General features: G+C 51.4%; 3 protein-coding genes across 3 annotated transcripts; 1 reads left to right on the forward strand and 2 right to left on the reverse strand.

Annotated features, from left to right (window-relative positions):
- Positions 1-15,889: 15,889 nt before the first annotated feature.
- Positions 15,890-16,358, reverse strand: LOC142183388 (histone H2B type 1-O-like). Its single transcript, XM_075258464.1, has one exon. The coding sequence runs from the start codon at positions 16,326-16,328 to the stop codon at positions 15,948-15,950; it is 381 nt and encodes a 126-aa protein (XP_075114565.1). The 5' UTR covers positions 16,329-16,358; the 3' UTR covers positions 15,890-15,947.
- A 247-nt stretch (positions 16,359-16,605) lies between these two features.
- LOC142183387 (histone H2A type 2-B) lies at positions 16,606-17,183 on the forward strand. The gene has a single exon (XM_075258463.1). It carries the CDS (start codon positions 16,657-16,659, stop codon positions 17,047-17,049), a length of 393 nt encoding a protein of 130 aa, XP_075114564.1. The 5' UTR covers positions 16,606-16,656; the 3' UTR covers positions 17,050-17,183.
- Positions 17,184-18,602: 1,419 nt separating this feature from the next.
- On the reverse strand, positions 18,603-19,013 carry LOC142219224 (histone H3). The gene has a single exon (XM_075288171.1). The coding sequence runs from the start codon at positions 19,011-19,013 to the stop codon at positions 18,603-18,605; it is 411 nt and encodes a 136-aa protein (XP_075144272.1).
- Between the last annotated feature and the right edge of the window lie 1,627 nt (positions 19,014-20,640).

The raw sequence follows: 20,640 nt of genomic DNA on the forward strand, positions 1-20,640 counted from the left end.
GGTGATTTCAGTCTCCTGCAGTTACACGTATTATATAGGATGGGATGCATACAAGGTGATAGTGATCCAAACCTGACAATCACTACCATCATGAACTATTGAAAAGTTTGTCTTTGCTTCAATGTGTCAGTTTAGACCCTGTGCGATCTGTATGGCAATTACAATCCACAACCAACAGCACAGTAAGACACATTACAGATAGACACACGGCCATACAGCAAGTCGTTGTGTGGGGATTGCAGTCAGAAGTAGCAGCTCCAGGTGTCAGTGTGAAAGCGTGACTGCCCAAAAACTGGAAATAAAATATGATGACATCAATGACATTTCCGCCATATTTATGTTTTTATGACCATCCAGACGCCAGCAGATGATCCAGAAACCCTAACTATGTAGGAACCCTAAAATATGCTGGATATTGGCCAAGTGTCCCCAAGGGTTGCATCTGGGAATGGAGTATCATTGAAGCTGCAGGTCTGGCGTACCCCGACTTCTCAAAGCATTTGGGATCTCTTGTTAGGCACATTACACCGATATGTTTTATTCCCGGGAGTTATGGCGTATTCACAAAAGATGTATGATCAGATGGATCGGAGGGGCGGCTTATTAGCCTGTAGATCGATAGAACTACATCCTGCTGACAACCTCTGCCAGGCTAGAAAAAGGTCTGATTGATTTTATTTCCATATTCAGACAGATATGATCTTTGCTCCTGTCTATCTTATTGTGCCACATGTGGTGACAGCTCCCACCACTGCCCCTACTCAGCCAGACATGCCCTGAAACTAGTGGACATAAAACAGTGACAGCAGGTCCGCCAATAGGCCAGTACTACTGCTACTGGTGTCAGGGGCCCGGCCAGAGGACGCAGATCTGAGTTGAGCACATACGCGGCTGAAGCGAGGAGCTGACACAGGTCAGCTCCTCGCTTCGCCGCTGCCGCCTGTCTCGCTGACACATATGCGGCTGAAGAGAGGAGCTGACCTGTGTCAGCTCCTGACTTCGCCGCTGCCGCCTCTCTCGCTGACACATATGCGGCTGAGCCGGTGTCAGCTCCTCACTTCGCCGCTGCCGCCTCTCTCGGTGACACATATGCGGCTGAGCCGGAACCCGGCTCAGCCGCATATGTGTCAGCGAGAGAGACACCCAGCGGCGAAGCGTGGAGCTGACCCGTGTCAGCTCCTTCCTTCAGCCGCATGTGTCAACGAGAGAGACGCGCAGAGAGCGGCGAGGGAGCGGAGGAGAAGGTAAGTTTAATGTGGAGGTGGAACGTGAATCTGGGGGCAGATGAAGAAGAGGACGGCATGACACTGTGGGGACATGAATCTGGGGACAGATGAAAGAGAGGACGGAATGACACTGGGGCAGATGAAGGAGGGGACGGCATGACACTGTGGGGACATGAATCTGGGGGCAGAGATGGGGACATGAATCTGGGGGCAGAGATGGAGAGGGGACATGAATCTGGGGGGACATGAATCTGGGGGCAGAGATGGAGGGGACATGAAACTGGGGGCAGAGATGTGGGGACATGAATCCCTGGGCAGAGATGGAAGGGGGACATGAAACTGGGGGCAGATGAAGGGTGTATATGAAACTGGGGGAGAGATAGAGGGGGGACATATAATTTACGGGTGACTGTAGGAGGATTATACTGTGTGTGGGCACATGAAAAATTAATGAGTGGGCGGAGTCAACACAAAAGTGGGTGGGGCTAAATTTGTTGCGGCGCGCTAAGCGCGCCACACATTTTGTCCCTCTTTTAGCTCTTCAAAAGTTGGGAGGTATGGAGATGGGGGGACATGAATCTGGGGGCAGAGATGGAGGGACATGAATCTGTGGGCAGAAATGTGGGGACATGAATCGGGGGGCAGAGATGGAGGGGACATGAATCTGGGGGCAGAGATGGAGGGGACATGAATCGGGGGGCAGAGATGGAGGGGACATGAATCTGAGGGCAGAGATGGAGGGGACATGAATCTGGGGGCAGAGATGGAGGGGACATGAATCTGAGGGCAGATGAAGGGTGTATATGAAGCTAGGGGAGAGACGGAGGGGGACATATAATTTACGGGTGACTGTAGGAGGATTATACAGTGTGGGGGCAAATGGGAAATTAATGAGTAGGCGGAGTCAACATAACAGTGGGTGGGGCTAAATTTCTCGCGGCGCGCAAAGCAAAAATGGCAGGGGGGGGGGGGGGGGGCAGACACTTAGGCTTTATGGGGCCCCAAAATTCCTGATGGCGGCCCTGAGTGACAGGATGTATCATTCGCAGTGGCAGGGCTGTTGGGTACCATCACATGGTGCAGGAGGATTCAATGGTATGGGCTGTATTCTGTGATACCCCTTAGGATATGTGATATTCTCTACATAGTTCATACCATCACCAATAGACAGATAAGCCAATGTGGACAGCAAGAGCCCCGGGGCCAGGCACCAATTCCAACATGGCAGCAGACTAGTGGTTATAAGCCAAGTTGCTCATCTGAAGAGTCTGACTTTCCCTATGCCTATCCCGAAACACGCCATCAGGTATATTCTGTTACCCTAGACCATCCAGACTTCAGGGCTACTTGGTGTCAGATTAGCAGAACGCACTGTACTGTCATTTATGTGAGGCTTGTACTAGAACTAGAACAGTCATAGCGACTAGAGATGAGCGAACAGTGTTCTATCGAACACATGTTCGATCGGATATCAGGCTGTTCGATGTGTTCGATTCGAATCGAACATCACGTGGCAAACTCCAAAAAAAATTGATTCCCCTCCCACCTTCCCTGGCGCATTTTTTTGCACCAATAACAGCGCAGGGGAGGTGGGACAGGAACTACGACAACGGGGGCATTGAAAAAAATCGGAAAAAGTCATTGGCTGCCGAAATCAGGTGACCTCCATTTTAGACGAATAGTGGATTTCAAATCCGGGTCATATGAGAATGTGAACTGTGTGAGTAAGAGACAGGGATAGCTGTACAGGCAGGGATAGCTAGGGATAACCTTTATTTAGGTAGGAATGTTATTAAAAATAACTTTTTGGGGCTCTATCGGGTGTGTAATTGTGATTTTTGTGAGATAAACCTTTTCCCATAGGAATGCATTGGACAGCGCTGATTGGCCAGAGTACGGAATTTGACCAATCAGCGCTGGCTCTGCTGGAGGAGGAGGAGTCTAAGATCACTCCACACCAGTCTCCATTCTGGTCCGACCTTAGACTCCGCCTCCTCCAGCAGAGCCAGCGCTGATTGGTCGAATTCCGTACTCTGGCCAATCTGCGCTGGCCAATGCATTCTATTAGCCTGATAAAGTAGAGCTGAATGTGTGTGCTTAGCTCAACTACGCTGGTGGAGTAGTTGAGCTAAGCACACACATTCAGCTCTGCTTCATCAGGCTTATAGAATGCATTGGCCAATCAGCGCTGGCCAATGCATTCTATTAGCGTGAGCTGAGTGTGCACAAGGGTTCTAGTGCACCCTCGGCTCTGTTACATCTGATGGGCTGACCAGCACACGGTGTAGTTGAGCAGAACTGGCTCAACACAGCTGAGTCTCTGCATACCCATAGGAATGCATTGGCCAGCCTTCGGCCAATCAGTGCTGGCTCTGCCGAAGGAGGCGGAGTCTAAGGTCGGACCTGAATGGAATACGGAATTCGACCAATCAGCGCTGTCCAATGCATTCCTATGGGAAAAAGTTAGCTTGCGAAAACCGCAAGCTGACAGGGATTTCCATGAAATAAAGTGACTTTTATGCCCCTAGACATGCTGTCCCAGTGTCATTTCAAGGTGTTGGTATCATTTCCTGGGGTGTCATAGTGGACTTGGTGACCCTCCAGACACGGATTTGGGTTTCCCCCTTAACGAGTATATGTTCCCCATAGCCTATAATGGGGTTTGAAACCCGTTCGAACACTCGAACAGTGAGCGGCTGTTCGAATCGGATTTCGAACCTCGAACATTTTAGTGTTCGCTCATCTCTAATAGCGACCCCTCGCTCCACCTTACTTAAGTCTATGTAAAGGAAACGGATACCTCCTGGGAGCTAAAGAGGAAATGAAGGTGGAGAAGTCAGGACTGCAAAAGTGTTATAACCTGAGCTGTGCCTACCAGGCAATAAGGCAATCTTTAGAAATCATGACAGATAAAGATTTATGACCGGAGCAGCCATTGACACAGGCAAGCCAAATACATAGTCCTCTCTCCTCGTAGGATTTTATAACTAGCCCACGAAAAATGAAGAATAGTGGTCGCCTTAGGCAAGGGTGATGTCATCAGGATTCGGCGCAATCAGTTCTTCTTCATCCGTCTCGGGTTTCTAAAAGATAGCAATTGTATGTAAGGTTATCGTACCATGACAGAGATATCCAATACATGGAAGCCCAGGCACAGGGCGGACAAGTCACATTTCCAGGCATAAGTCACGGTTGGGCGGACAAGTCACATTTCCAGGCATAAGTCACGGTTGGGCGGACAAGTCACATTTGCCGGCATAAGTCACAGTTGGGCGGACAAGTCACATTTGCCAGCATAAGTCACGGTTGGGCGGACAAGTCACATTTGCCAGCATAAGTCACAGTTGGGCGGACAAGTCACATTTGCCAGCATAAGTCACGGTTGGGCGGACAAGTCACATTTGCCAGCATAAGTCACATTTGCCAGCATAAGTCACATTTGCCAGCATAAGTCACATTTGCCAGCATAAGTCACATTTGCCAGCATAAGTCACATTTGCCAGCATAAGTCACATTTGCCGGCATAAGTCACATTTCCCGGCATAAGTCACATTTCCCGGCATAAGTCACGGTTGGGCTTAATAGTCGGGCCCAGAGAGATTACCATGAGTGCTATCTCTGGCAGTGGGCTTAATAGTCGGCCCCGGAGGGTCGGCGGTGGGGCTTAATAGTCGGGCCCGGAGAGAGTTCCAGGGATGGCTGTTTGTCAGGGGGCTTAATGGTGGGGTCCGATCCGCCTCCCGTGGAAGCCTGCCTGGGGGAGCGGTGAGGACTCTCGAGGGCCAGCGGAAGGAAGAGGTAGTGCTGTTTTTGACTCCGGCGGAAAGTGCCGGGAGATGTGGAGTTGGAGGGTTGCCCCGAGGCGAGGTCTGCAGGGAGAACCGGGTTCCGGACCGGGCGGGCCTAGGGGAGGCAAGTCGGGCCGGGGCTCACCCTCCTGGGCAGGGTCCGAGGGGAGCTTCCCCCTGAGAGAACTTCCACTTCCGCAGACACTTTGAAAAAAAATCGGAGCCCCCGAGGAGGCCTTCCTGCAGCGAGCGCCAGACCGGGATGGGGCTCACCCTCCTGGGCAGGGCCGAGGGGAGCTTCCCCCTGAGAGAATTTCCACTTCCGTAGACACTTTGTCAAAATTTCAACTTTCAAAATACTTCCGCGGGCCAGATTTCACTCCGGCGATCGGCGGCGTCATGCCTGCGGCGGTGCACCTCGGGCGGTACAAGTCTACCTTGTCTGCTTTAATCCTCTTGATTTCCCGGCACACCAGAGACTCCTTGAGGATCAGACATTCGGATTGCAATTTACTGCAAAGCCTCATTAGCACAAGATTCAGAAAGCCACTTAAGTCTTACGTTTTGCAGCAACTGTGGTTTTCTTTGATAATAATAACAACAACAACAACAACAACAACAACAACAACAACAACAACAACAACAACAACAACAACAACAACAACAACAATAATAATAATAATAATAATAATAATAATAATAATAAATTTATTTATATATCGCCAACATATTCCGCAGCACTGTACATTTTGTAGGGTTCAAATACAGACAGATACATAACAAAGAACGTCATTTCACACAATGGGACTGAGGGCCCTGCTCACAAGAGCTTACTATCTATGAGGTAGAGGGGGGGTGACACAAGAGGTAGGAGGGGCGGCATTGCTTATACAGGGGTCAGACACTTTTGTAATAGAGGTTACTGTCATTACACAAACAAAACTTTATGAGCCATCACTAGTGGTGTCCTGTAACATGTGGATGGAGCTTGGACAAATAAAGTTATCTGGAAAAGACATCATATCATGTGGGGTAATGTGGGAGCGGGGACAGAGGAGGGTTAAATTTTGGGGATTCTAATTATAGCATGGAAGGGTTTACGTTAGAAATTGTGATAGGCCTGTCTGAAAAGATGTGTCGTTAGTTTGCATTTGGAACTGTAGAAATTGGGAGTTAATCTTATTGTCCAGGGTAGAGCATTCCAGAGAAGTGATGCAGCTCGGGAGAAGTCTTGTATACGAGCGTGGGAGGTTCTGATAATAGGGGATGTAAGTGTTAGGCCATTGAGTGAACGGAGAGCACGGGTTGGGCAGTAGACGGAGATGAGGGAGGAAATGTAGGGAGGTGCGGCATTATGGAGAGCCTTGTGGAGGAGGATGATAACTTTATATTTTATTCTATAATGAATAGGCAGCCAGTGTAGCAACTGGCACAGACCCGAGGCATCGCTGTAGTGTCTAGCCTGATAGATGAGCCTGGCCGCTGCATTCAGAATAGATTGTAGAGGGGAGAGTTTAGTGAGGGGAAGACCGATTAGTAAGGCGTTACAGTAGTCAAGGCGAGAATGAATCAGAGAGACAATAAGTGTCTTTAGTGTTTCTCTGGTGAGGAAAGGGCGTATTCTGGAGATGTTTTTGAGGAGGAGGTGACATGAACGTGCGAGTGATTCAATATGCGGGGTGAAGGAAAGGTCTGCGTCAAACATGACCCCGAGGCAGCAGGCATGCTGCCTAGGAGTTATAGTAAGGCCTGACACTGCAATGGATATATCAGGGACAGATCTGTTAGATGGTGGAAACAGTAGTAGTTCAGTCTTAGAGAGATTTAGTTTCAGATAGAGCGAGGACATGATATTAGAGACAGCAGAAAGACAGTCACTAGTGTTCTGTATGAGTGCAGGGGTGATGTCACGGGAAGATGTGTACAATTGGGTGTCATCAGCATAAAGATGGTACCTGAAGCCAAATCTGGCGATGGTTTGTCCAATGGGGGCTGTGTAGAGAGAAAAGAGCAGGGGGCCTAGGACCGAGCCCTGAGGAACCCCAACAGCAAGGGAAAGAGGGGAAGAAACAGAGCCCGCAAATGATACACTGGAAGTGCGGTCTGAGAGATAAGAGGGGAACCAGGAGAGCGCAGTGGCGTTGAGGCCGACTGAGCGGAGCATAGTGAGGAGGAGAAGATGATGATCAATAGTGTCAAAAGCTGCAGAGAGGTCCAGAAGAATAAGAAGAGAGAAGTCACCATTGGATTTAGCCATTAGGAGATCATTGGAGACTTTTGCGAGAGCCATTTCAGTAGAGTGCAGAGATTGTAAGGGGTCAAGCAGAGAGTTAGCAGAGAGATAGCGGTTTAAACGAGAATAGACCAGGCGTTCCAAAAGTTTAGAGATGAAGGGCGGGTTAGAGATGGGTCGATAGTTAGCAGCACAGGGTGGGGTTTTTCCAATAGCGGAGTTATAACAGCATGCTTGAAGGAGGATGGAGAGAGAGAGAGAGAAAGAGAAAGAGAAAGAGAAAGAGAAAGAGAAAGAGAGAGAGAGAGAGAGAGAGAGAGAGAGAGAGAGAGAGAGAGAGAGAGAGAGAGAGAGAGAGAGAGAGAGATTAAATATTTTAGTAAGGCAAGTCGTGACAGCAGGCGACAGAGGTTGGAGAAGGTGCGAGGGGAAGGGGTCACTACTGCAGGTTGTAGGGCGAGATGAAGAAAGTAGCTGAGAGACTTCCTCTTCTGTAACAGGTTGAAAAGATGAGAAAAGACAGTCTGAAGTGCGGTTGGTGAGGGGATCAGTACTATGGTAGGTGATGGGATCAATGCCACCTGGGGCTTTGGCAGTTATTTCCTGATGGATCTTATCAATTTTATCATGGAAATACGTGGCCAGGTCATCAGCACTAAGGACTGTGAATGGCGTCTGCACCTTGGCTGTGAGTAAGGAGTGAAAAGTTTCAAAAATCCTTTTAGGGTTGCTGGAGAGAGAAGAGATGAGGGCGGTGAAGTAGAGTAAGAGAACAATCGATGTAATCTTTGTGCAGGGCCAGCTGAGACGTAGTGAGGTCATTATGAGATTTAATTGAAGGATATGCGCTTTCTAGAGAAGAGACTCGACTGTCTATATGATGAAGTTCCGCTCTAATATCCTCAAGTTGCTGAAGAACTGGGTCTAGGGCGGCTGACAGAGCTTGTTGTAGAAATGTTCTTAAGAAGGTGCTATCCTCCAGGCGGTCCTGGTCAATATTACTCTCAGCATCCGAGTCATCACCTGTGTCAGGCTCCCTATTGTGGTCAGGCGCCATTTTCAGCGATCCGGCGGGAGATTGTCGATTTTTCTTTCTAAGATACTTTTGCAAGTCACTTTGGAGTTTAGTTTGATTGGGAGTACCAGCGAGGTCTGTGCCTTTGTCTTTATTTGGTTTAACCATCTTGATGGATGCAATATAAGTGAGGGAGAGGGACGAGGTCAAGACTATAACATCTAGCAAACAGAGAGCATCAGTCTAAATGACAACATAGACAAGAGTGTTCTTGGAGATTCACTTAGGTACAGGGAGGGGAGAGGTCCCCAAATATCAATAGGTAAGGTTGACAATCTCAGCGTCTAGGCAGACAGTCGTCCTCTGCAAGCGAGGTATCAGGTATAATTGGGTTCTACGTCTCTTAGTGCAGTAGTGGGGATGATATTCCTGTAGGTAAGACAGCCTTTCCCAATCTTAACTGCTACGACTAATCCACAGGGGAGGTTCGGATGAGACCCTGTTAGAGAAGGCGGCAGGGGGCTGCAGGGGAGGGCAAGAAAGCCCAGGTGTGGGAGTGCGGAAAGAATGTAGAATAACTCTAGCCGAGGACCGTAGATATCGAGGGTCAGGGACACCACTTATGGGATATGAATGTAAAACTTTCCGGAGAGGAGATATAGGGGAGGAGGGTAGCAGAAGGGTTTATTAAAGCAGACAAGGCCGGAGGACCTGATGGTATAAGCGCAAGAGTTCTTAAAATGTGCAGTGACCAGCTGTGTGGTATTATTACACACATGTACAATACGAGTCTAAAGCTGGGAGTGGTACCTCGACTGTGGAAAACATCTTGTGTGGTGCCAGTCCCAAAGATACCCAACCCGGTGGGCTACAATGACTACCGACCCGTAGCACTGACATCTCACCTGATGAAGGTCCCAGAGAGACTGGTCCTGACACACCTACACCCCCTAGTGAGCTCCGCTCTGGACCCCCTCCAGTTTGCCTATCGGCCGGGCATTGGGGTAGATGACGCCATCATCCACCTTCTTCATAGAGTTCTCTCTCACCTAGAGAAACCCGGGAACACTGTGAGAATATTGTTCTTTGACTTCTCCAGTGCGTTCAACACCATTCAGCAAGGGCTACTGAGGGAAAAGCTGAACCTTGGTGGAGTGGACCATCACCTGTCCAACTGGACCCTAGACTACCTGACAACCCGCCCTCAGTATGTGAGAGCCCGGGACTGTGTGTCTGACACTGTGATCTGTAGTACGGGGGCACCACAAGGTCCAGTTCTTGCCCCATTTCTCTTCACACTGTACACTGCTGACTTCAGGCACAACTCATCCAGCTGTTACTTACAGAAGTCCTCCGATGACTCTGCTATAGTCGGCCTTATCACTGATGGCGACGATAGGGAATACAGAGACTTAAACCTGGACTTTGTTGAATGGTGCCAGCGGAACCAGCTCAGTATTAATGCTGGGAAGACCAAGGAGATGGTGGTGGACTTTAGTAAACGGAGAGGTGCTCCGACCCCGGTGGAGATCCAGGGAATATGTATTGAGATAGTCAGGACCTGTAAGTACCTGGGCGTGCTCCTCACTAATAAACTAGACTGGGCTGATCACCTGGAGGCGCTGCACAGAAAGGGCCACAGCAGACTCTACCTGCTCAGGTGGCTGAGGGCCTTCGGAGTCCAGGGGACACTTCTTAGGGCCTTCTTCAACTCTGTGGTTGCCTCAGCCATCTTTTTCGGTGTGGCCTGCTGGGGGTGCAGTCCATCAACCAGGGACAGAAACAGACGTGACAGGCTGATCAGGAGGGCCAGCTCTGTCCTGGGGAGCCCCCTGGACCCAGTACAGGTGGTGGGTGACAGAAGGATACTGTCTGTGGTGACCTCCATGCGGGAGAACAAATCCCACCCCATGTATGGGACCTTGATGGGACTTGGCAGCACTGTAAGTGACCGTCTGCTTCACCCCAAGTGTGAGAAGAAGCTATCGCAGGTCCTTCCTTCCAACCGCGACCGGGCTGTATAATTTACATCAGACCAAGCGAAGACACTCCGCACAGACAACTAAATGACTATGACGATGACCATGAAGTCTTCCTTCTTTCTCTTCCGTTCCTTAGCTGCCATGGACTCCTAGTATATCTTCTCTTCTCAGCATATGTGTGTCTGCGTCTGTATTATATTACTGTGTATTATCCTGTATTACTAGGCTGCTGTAACATGCTGGAATTTCCCCAATGTAGGACTATTAAAGGATTATCTTATCTTATCATAGGTCCTCAAGTGCAGATTAATGTGGCCTGCTACTGTTTCCAACTCCAGGGGAAGGGAGAAATGCAGATTCGGCTCACCTCCATGTCAGGATACGAGTGGGTTAAACTGAAGGGCATCTGCAGGCGTCTCAGTGTAGTTGGTCTGTAGCCGCTGCTTCATGCAGAGAGGCAGGCTGCGCTCCAAGATGGGTAGGTCTGGAGCTGGGCGCAAATCACAGCCGGATAGCTGTCCGGCAAGTCACACCCCTTCTTCCGGATCTGGGTTCTGCGTAGAAGTCACATCAGGGGCCGGCCCTTACACTTTAGGCTAGGGATCCTAGTGAGGCCTACTCAAAATGGCTGCCGGGTCTGGGAGAAGAGATCCAGAATCTGAGGTTCCGTACCTCGAAATACCTCCTCTCCAGGCTGCTCCAGAACCAGAAGCAGCTGTGATGTCGCGGGAGATGTCTCCTGCGCTCCGCAGGCCGTGGTGACTCCAGAAGAAGGCAGGCCGCAAAAAAAACAAAATGGCGGTCGTGACTCCTATGATCAGCTGCCCGGTAAAGTAAGAGAGCTGGATGAAGGCAGTAAGTGTCTGGAACGCGCCAGAGGTCCTCTCCTGGGTCGGATGAGCGGTCCAGAGCTGCGAGGGACTACGCCGGGAGCTGGAACAAGTCGGCAGCAGGTAAGTCCAAAAACAAGATGGCGGCGGGGTCCTGTGGGACAAAAGGCCGCAACAGTTTATATCCTCAGGAGCGCTGTAAAAGTGTGAAATAACACCCCAAAATAGCAGACAGAGGCTTGGAGGAGAGCCTCGGGGTTGTTATCTGTATGGATGGCTGAGATCACCGCCGGTAAGAAACGGATGAAAGTGTCCAAGTCAGGAGCTCACAGCAGATGCGACCGCTCTGGTTGCCGGCTAGCCATGCCCCCTCCCCCTCCCACAGTATATCTATCCCTGTCTCACAGTCACATAGTTCACAGTCTCATATGAACCGAATCTGAAATCCCCCATTCATATGAAGCGGAGGTCACCTGATTCAGCCAGCCAATTACTTTTTCTGACTTTTTTTTTTTTTTTCGATGCCGCGGTTGTCGTAGTTCCTGTCCCACCTCCCCTGCACAGTTATTGGTGCAAAAAAAAAAAAAAAAAAAAAAAAAAAGAAAGAAAAAGCGCCAGGGAAGGTGGGAGGGGATACAAATTTTTAGTGCGTTTGCCGCGTGGTATTCAATTGGAATGGAATATCTTGAGCAGCCTGAATACCAATTCGATGGAACGCTGTTGGCTCATCTCTAATCCCTACTGATCCCTTAGACTGTTAGGACCCCACAGATCAACTGTTTTTCGGAGCAGGCAAATCCCATTATTGTTTAAATGTGGGGCGCTGCTTATTCGCTGTGTTCTTACAACCGCAGTTGTGGGTACTGTAGTTGTACCCTGTTCAAGTGTATGAGATGCCGCTGCAGCACCCATAACCATTTCAAACAAGAATATGTTGTAGGGAGGGGCCCCAGTCAGTAGAACATCCCGTCAGAGGGCCCCCGCATAATATAGTGCCATTCTTAAGTGATATGCAGGTTATTTGGGAGCCACCGCCAAAGGACTGCGAGACAGCACCTGGAATTTGGGACTGTTCTGCTGTATTCAGGAGGGCCGAGAGGGCTCCCTCGCTGCCATAGGGTACAGTTCGGGTTCACTAGTTGTCCTATATTTAAAGTAGCTCTGTGCACAATCCTTTTGGGTGATGTTATTCAGCTCCTGCATATGATGTACAGCATTACCTAGAATCGAACAGGAGGGCTGGTGGAGGATGGAGCAATTGGGGAATATATCATTGCCTGTCAGCCATTGCCTGTTGGAATAATCCAATCGGTATTGGCCTAATGGTCATCAGTCTTTGGGGACGGCATTATGTGGTGCGGAACAGGTCTGTGTAAAATGTAGAGGGGTGCAGCATAAGGCGCGGGGCGCCGTACCAGGCGAGACGACGTAGCAGCATACTGCACTATTTTGCCTTTTCTTTTTTTTTTTTTTTTTTCTCCCCTTATTCTGCAGATGACACCTTCTGTACGTAAACCTGAGCTGTAAAGCCGGAGGAGATATAGGCAGTGACGGTGACGGCTCCTACAGGTTTATGTTTGTGTAAAGACAGTCACCACTATTACAATATTGTCTGACCCCTGTATAAGCAATGCCGCCCCTGCTACCTCTTGTGCCACCCCCTTTACCTCACAGATTGTAAGCTCTTGCGAGCAGGGCCCTCAGTCCCATTGTGTGACGTGACTATTTCTTTGTAATGCATTTTTCTCTCTGTATTTGAACCCTACAAGTTGTACAGCGCTGCAGAATACGTTGGCACTATAAAAATAAAATGTATTATTCTATTATTATTCATCATCTGTTTTCCCTTAGTCCTAACAACAGCACAAGCTCCTTTTAGTTCATTCTGTTCATGCCCCTCTTCATGGGGCGTGTAGCACAGCGTCGGATGAGTACGCAAGGCAGAGTGTCAGGAGATGAATATGAAGAGGGGCGTGAAGAGAATTAAGAACTAAGGGGCGGCGAGAGGTTATGACGTGGGGGTGCTCGGAGCAAGAGGGGCAATCCCCCTGAGTTCCATGAGCGGGATTTGCATACTGCAATAAACAGATTTTGACAGAAACAGCAAAGAGGAGAAGAAGAGACTGGAAGGTGGGAGTAGAATGGCCTTTTTAACCCCTTCCCGACATGCGCCGTAATAGTACGGCGCATGTCGGGTCTGTAACTATGGCGACCGCTCGGGAGCCGGGCAGCCGCCATAGCCGCCGGGTGTCTACTGCTTTAAGGCATTAACCCCTGCGGCGCCACGGTCAAAGGCGCCGGAGGCGCCATTTTTCCGGCGACGCATGGGCGCCGCCATTTTGCCGGTGGTCGCCTGCTCCTGGAGCATGCTCCAGGGCCGACGTCACGTTGGCATGACAGCCGGGAGCCTTTACAAGGCTCCCAGGCTTGTCTGCAAATGCTCTCTTTTGCAGGCTGGTCTATGCAGCCTGCAAAAGAAAGGATGATTTTTTGCTTTAGCATTGCAATGCATTAGTGATCAGACCCCCTGGGGTTCAACGCCCGTAGGGGGTCTAATAAATGGGAAAAAAAATCAAATAAATAAAGTTAAAATAAAAATAAAATAATAATAATAAAACATAAAAAGAATTACAAATTCAAATCACTCCCCTTTCCCTAGAACACATATAAAAGTAGTTAAAAACTGTGAAACACATACATGTTAGGTATCCCCGCGTCCAAAATTGCCCGCTCTAAAAATCTATAAAAATATCTTTCCTGTTCGGTAAACGCTGTAGCGGGAAAAATAGTCAAAAGTGCCAAAGTGCCGTTTTTTTTTTTTTTTTTCAGTGTTTTGATTCTGATATAAATTGGAATAAAAAGTGATCAAAGCAATAACATTTCCCGAAAATGGTAGAACTAAAGAGTACACCCGACCCCGCAAAAAAAGACGCCATACACATCTCTGTACACGGACGTATAAAAAAGTTACGGCTGTCGGAATATGGCGACTTTTAGAAAAAAACAAAACAAAACAGTTTTGGAATTTTTTTTAAGGGGTCGAAATTTAAATAAAACCATAGAAATGTGGTATCCCTGGAACCGTACCGAAACACAGAATACAGGGGACATGTCATTTTGGCTGCACAGTGAACGCCGTAAAACCAAAGCCTGTAAGAATGTCGCAGAAATGCATTTTTTTCTTCAAATCCACCCCATTCTGATGGTTTTTCCTGCTTCCCAGTACATTATATAGAATAATTAATGGTGGCATCAGGAAGAAAAATTTGTCCCGCAAAAATTAAGACCTCATATGGCTCTGGGAGCGGAGAAATAAAAAAGTTATGGGGCTTAGAAGGAGGGGAGTAAAAAACGAAACAAAAAAAAAAAAAAAAAATGCCATTGCCGGGAAAGGGTTAAAGACGATCGTCTAACGACAGAATTAGAGCCCCGGTAACCGTCCTATGTAGTATCTGTGCGCCACCTGCTGGCTGGGATCCGTATATACAGGGTCTTTCGAGCTGTGCCGTTTGTTCCCCGCGCCCCCATCTGGATCAGCGTGGAACTGCACAGCCCGCACCCGGGGTTCACTATAACTGCAGCCTCGCGGCGATTACACAAGGATGCCCATAGGGGGCAGAGAGGAGATCCCGCAGCCGGGAGAAGAATTAGATCCGGGGAGGAGGGGGTGCGGCTCCGGAATGCAATAGTCCTATTGACAGAGAAGAAGGTCTGGAGCAGTGAGAACAGCGCCCTGCATGTTATCTAGTAGGCCGGCTAGAAGGAGCCGCTGACCGCTGACCCTCGGCAATGGGAGAATGAGCGGGAAATTCAAAGTGATCCATTGTCTTATGTCAGCCAATCAGCGCGAGACAGAGGAGGGGCTTGTAGGAGTCACGCCGAAGAATTACGTCATCAATGCAGGGTTCTCCTTCTGGTCCGACCACTCTCTATATAAAAAGGCGGCTGTGCGGAGGGACGCTTGTTCTAGTCTGTCAGCAGCACAGAAGATGTCTGGTCGCGGTAAAGGAGGGAAAGGTCTCGGCAAGGGCGGTGCCAAGCGGCACAGGAAGGTGCTCCGGGATAACATCCAGGGCATCACCAAGCCTGCCATCCGCCGTCTGGCTCGCAGAGGAGGCGTCAAGCGCATCTCCGGTCTCATCTATGAGGAAACTCGCGGTGTCCTGAAAGTCTTCCTGGAGAACGTCATCCGTGACGCCGTCACCTACACCGAGCACGCCAAGAGGAAGACCGTCACCGCCATGGACGTGGTGTACGCGCTCAAGCGTCAGGGCCGCACTCTCTACGGCTTCGGAGGCTAATTCCGCCGCTCCCCGACTCTCTACTTCATAACCCAAAGGCTCTTCTCAGAGCCGCCACATCCTCCTGAGAACAGAGCTGTCCCCGCCACCCACCTCTCCTCTGCCTTGTAGGTCTGGGGCTGCAGACGCCTCCTGTAGGCTGTAATGTCATCACTGCTGGAATACTGGAGAGAGTAGAAGAAGAAAACGGTCCAAACCTTCGGAATCTAAGCTTTGTGAACAGGTCCCTAGAAGTAGTCCTACTGCGGCTCTGCAGTGTAACCCCCGTGCCGGCAGCTCGGGCCGATAAGTAGCAGCTTAGTTTAACCCTCCAATCGCAGGTGCGTGCAGAGAGCACTGCACCTCGTAGAGATGTCAATGTAGCAAGCCGGAGATTAGAGCTTCTCTTTGGGTGTATAGTAAGTCTAGCAAGTACAAGAAAATAGCTGGAAAGATAGGTTCTGGGTAGAAACACGTGCAGCAGCAGCAGCAAGAAGCCAGAAATGGAGGGCTCAGCAGCTCTAGTGTGGAAGGTGTGGGGGGCTCTTAGAAGAGCCTTTGGGGTGATAGTACAGAGCAGGTGATGGAGCCGATTACTTGGCGCTGGTGTACTTGGTGACGGCCTTGGTGCCCTCGGACACGGCGTGCTTGGCCAACTCTCCGGGCAGCAGCAGGCGCACGGCGGTCTGGATCTCCCGGGAGGTGATGGTGGAGCGCTTGTTGTAGTGAGCCAGGCGGGAGGCTTCTCCTGCGATGCGCTCGAAGATGTCGTTGACGAAGGAATTCATGACGACCATGGCCTTGGAGGAGATACCGGTGTCGGGGTGGACCTGCTTCAGCACCTTGTACACGTAGATGGCATAGCTCTCCTTCCTGGCCCTCTTACGCTTCTTGCCGTCCTTCTTCTGGGCCTTGGTCACGGCTTTCTTGGAGCCCTTCTTGGGCGCTGGGGCAGACTTGGCGGGATCAGGCATGGTATAACACGGAGATCTCTTTCACACGAGAATGAGAGAAAGTAATGTCTGTGCTCCTCCCAGCGCAGCCCTATTTATAGGCGGGCTATGCAAATGAGCGCCGCTGTCTGTGCGCTGTTCTACTGGACCAGCAAACCATGTGACTTTTGCAAGCCCCGCCTGCTGAAGCGGATTGGTGGTTCCACAAATCTGGCCTCTATTGGCGGCTTGAGATGTGTCCAATGAGAGTTGCAGGAGGGCGGGGCAGAACTATATATATAAGGCAGGAGGAGCCGGTACAGGGCAGGATATTCTGTGTTCCATTACAGTAACTGACGATCCACGAACCATGTCTGGACGCGGCAAGCAAGGAGGCAAAGCTCGTGCTAAGGCCAAGACCCGCTCATCCCGGGCGGGACTTCAGTTCCCCGTCGGTCGTGTGCACAGGCTTCTCCGCAAGGGCAACTACGCCGAGAGGGTTGGTGCTGGTGCTCCCGTCTACCTGGCGGCCGTACTGGAGTATCTGACCGCTGAGATCCTGGAGTTGGCTGGTAATGCTGCACGGGACAACAAGAAGACCCGCATCATCCCCCGTCACCTGCAGCTGGCCGTGCGCAATGACGAGGAGCTGAACAAACTGCTGGGTGGCGTGACCATCGCCCAGGGAGGCGTCCTGCCCAACATCCAGGCCGTGCTGCTGCCCAAGAAGACCGAGAGCAGCAAGCCCAGCAAGAGCAAGTGAGCGCCGCTCCCACCCCATCCGTCTATACAAGCAAAGGCTCTTCTAAGAGCCACCACCTTGTCTACAGCAGAGCTGCCTCCTGTCTACAATACGGGCTGTCCGTCTATTCTGAAGCCAACTCCTGGCCCGACCGGCGGCCCTTACAGGGAAGCACCGTGGGGTGACTGAGCGGGAGGAGGATTCACTCTGTAGGGAGATGTGGTGCGGGCGCGGGGTTTTGTGTCAGGTCGGGCTGGTGGTAATCTGCTAATGCTCTCTTCCCAGGCAGGTAGTATAAGCGGAGCTTAGATATAACGGGCGGGCGGGCGCGCGCTGATACAAAGCCGAGGTGAGCGCCGGCTCCTCCGGGTGACGCTTTGTCTTTTCTCCCCGCTCACACGGTTGGTGGTTTTGAAATTCCCGCTCAGTCGCAGTGACCGTTACAATCCGCGCGAGAGCCGGCAGCGTCACGTGGCGCAGAGAGAAGGGGCGCGAATTTCAAAACCTCCCCAGAGCTGAGCCCTCTCCCACTGAAGAAGATTCAGCAGCGGACTGGGGCGGCCCTCAGGTTATTGTAGAAGGATGTGCGGAGTAGGCATATACTAGGTACGGAGAGGAGGGAGGGAGATGTGGTTGCGGGCGCAGGGTCTTGTCAGTTAGGGATAGTAATGGCTGTGCTCATCCTAATCCTCTCTCCCCGCCAGGGCACAGCCCACGGTGGCAGGCTTACAAGTGCCGATGAAACGGGCGTTAAAGGGCTGATCCGGGTGAACCTTTGTCTATCTCCCCGCTCACACGGTTGGTGGTTTTGCAATTCCCATTCAGTGACCGTTACAACCCGCGCGAGAGCCGGCAGCGTCACGTGGTGCAGAGAGAATGGGCGCGAATTTCAAACCCTCCCCAACTGAAGAAGATTCAGCGGCGCTCAGGTCATTGTAGAAGGCGCTAGGGAGAGATGCGCGGAGTAGGCACATACTAGCGACGGAGAGGAGGGAGGGAGGGAGATGTGGTGCGGGCGCAGGGTCAGTTAGGGATAGTAATGGCTGTGCTCATCCTAATCCTCTCTCCCCGCCAGGGCACAGCCCACGGTGGCAGGTTTAGAAGTGCCGATGAAACGGGCGTTAAAGGGCTGATCCGGGCGAACCTTTGTCTATCTTCCCGCTCAATCGTAGATTCCCATTCTTTCAGTGACCGTTACAACCCGCGCGAGAACCGGCAGCGTCAGGTGGTGCAAAGGGAGAAAGGACGCGAATTTCAAGCCTCCGCCTGTCTATTACATCCTCCGCTGCTGCTGCTGCGAAGTAAGATTGAGTCAGCAGTCAGTGGGGGCGGCGCTCAGGTTACTGTAGAGGGCGCTGCAGTTACATATGTGCCTGTTATACATACAAAGGAGGGAGACGAGATATCGCTAACTCAGTGACTGTAAGGGAAAGGGTAACCTCTCTATTAGCAGCCAGTGAAGGCTTCTCTTCTCCCCTCCCGAGAGGAGAAAGACAACGGCTACAGCTCGTCTGAGGGAGGATTTGGTGGCTCTGAGAAGAGCCTTTGTGTTGTCAGACGGTGCCTGGGCAGATTTAAGCCCTCTCCCCACGAATCCTGCGGGCCAGCTGGATGTCTTTGGGCATGATGGTGACCCTCTTGGCGTGGATGGCGCACAGGTTGGTGTCCTCAAAGAGCCCGACCAGGTAAGCTTCGCTAGCTTCCTGCAGGGCCATGACGGCGGAGCTCTGGAAGCGGAGATCCGTCTTGAAGTCCTGGGCGATCTCTCGAACCAGGCGCTGGAAGGGAAGCTTACGGATCAGCAGCTCGGTGGACTTCTGGTAGCGGCGGATTTCACGCAGAGCGACTGTACCAGGGCGGTAGCGGTGAGGCTTCTTCACTCCGCCGGTGGCGGGAGCGCTCTTCCTGGCGGCCTTAGTGGCCAGCTGCTTGCGGGGAGCTTTCCCTCCGGTGGATTTGCGGGCGGTCTGCTTGGTTCTTGCCATCGCTTCAGTATAGACGTTACACAGCGGTGATATGAGCTGAGGAGCGGAAAGAGCGACATATTTATACAGCCGGGGCTCGTCCTCATTGGCTCATGGAAAGCCCGCCCCCTCCATCTCATTGGTTTATTTCTACAGTCCAGCATTAGCGCTCATGCCCCTCCCCCAGACCCCGTGCAGCACGGCGCTGTACAGCCCCCGCCGGCATGCATCAGGCTACACAGGGGACAATCTGTGGCGTTCCCCCCCGCAACATAACGAGGCGATTAGAACCTGTAAACCTGAGGAGAGAAACGGAGGGAAATTCAAACCTGGTGGAAGCGCCAATCAGCTGCGGAGGGCGGGGATTATGATGCTGGCACTGGTCACATGACTTGCTGGTCCAGTAGAACAGCGCGCAGACAGCGGCGCTCATTTGCATAGCCCGCCTATAAATAGGGCTGCGCTGGGAGGAGCACAGACATTATTTTCTCTCATTCTCGTGTGGGAAAAGATCGCCGTGCTACCATGCCTGATCCCGCCAAGTCTGCCCCAGCGCCCAAGAAGGGCTCCAAGAAAGCCGTGACCAAGGCCCAGAAGAAGGACGGCAAGAAGCGTAAGAGGGCCAGGAGGGAGAGCTATGCCATCTACGTGTACAAGGTGCTGAAGCAGGTCCACCCCGACACCGGCATTTCTTCCAAGGCCATGAGCATCATGAATTCCTTCGTCAACGACGTCTTTGAGCGCATCGCAGGAGAAGCCTCCCGCCTGGCTCACTATAACAAGCGCTCCACCATCACCTCCCGGGAGATCCAGACCTCCGTGCGCCTGCTGCTGCCCGGAGAGTTGGCCAAGCACGCCGTGTCCGAGGGCACCAAGGCCGTCACCAAGTACACCAGCGCCAAGTAATCGGCTCCATCACCTGCTCTGTACTATCACCCCAAAGGCTCTTCTAAGAGCCCCCCCACCCCTTCCACACTAGAGCTGCTGAGCCCTTCATTTCTGGTGTTTATTCCCCGGACCAGAGGCTTTATTTATCCCGATCCGTTTTGTCATTGTATTTATGGACGTTACACCGCACTGTTTGTATTATCCTCAAGGCGAAGGAACTTATCCGCCTGATAACCTCGTATCTATCGCGTGTATCTACATCTGCGCACACTGGCAAAGTAAAGGAGAAACTTTAGGCAGTGCACACTGTACAGCGACAGGAACGCTCTTAAGATTTATGCATTTGTTCACACGTTCCCTGAAGCTTAAGAGCGTTTATCTCCACGCTCTCCGGTATTCCTACAGTAGCCGCAGCGACAGCTCCAGCCCTAGAGGGCAGAGGAGAGGTGGGTGGCGGGGACAGCTCTGTTCTCTGGAGGATGTGGCGGCTCTGAGAAAAGCCTTTGGGTTATGTAGTAGAGAGTCGGGGAGCGGCGGAATTAACCTCCGAAGCCGTAGAGAGTGCGGCCCTGGCGCTTGAGCGCGTACACCACGTCCATGGCGGTGACGGTCTTCCTCTTGGCGTGCTCGGTGTAGGTGACGGCGTCACGGATGACGTTCTCCAGGAAGACTTTCAGGACACCGCGAGTCTCCTCATAGATGAGACCGGAGATGCGCTTGACGCCTCCTCTGCGAGCTAGACGGCGGATGGCAGGCTTGG

The sequence above is a fragment of the Leptodactylus fuscus genome, chromosome 10 (assembly GCF_031893055.1).
Source record: "Leptodactylus fuscus isolate aLepFus1 chromosome 10, aLepFus1.hap2, whole genome shotgun sequence".
NCBI lineage: Eukaryota > Metazoa > Chordata > Amphibia > Anura > Leptodactylidae > Leptodactylus > Leptodactylus fuscus.

Bases quoted from the DNA above. Each gene is read 5' to 3' on its own strand.
- LOC142183388 (XM_075258464.1), bottom strand. From the start codon at position 16,328: ATGCCTGATCCCGCCAAGTCTGCCCCAGCGCCCAAGAAGGGCTCCAAG.
- LOC142183387 (XM_075258463.1), top strand. From the start codon at position 16,657: ATGTCTGGACGCGGCAAGCAAGGAGGCAAAGCTCGTGCTAAGGCCAAG.
- LOC142219224 (XM_075288171.1), bottom strand. From the start codon at position 19,013: ATGGCAAGAACCAAGCAGACCGCCCGCAAATCCACCGGAGGGAAAGCT.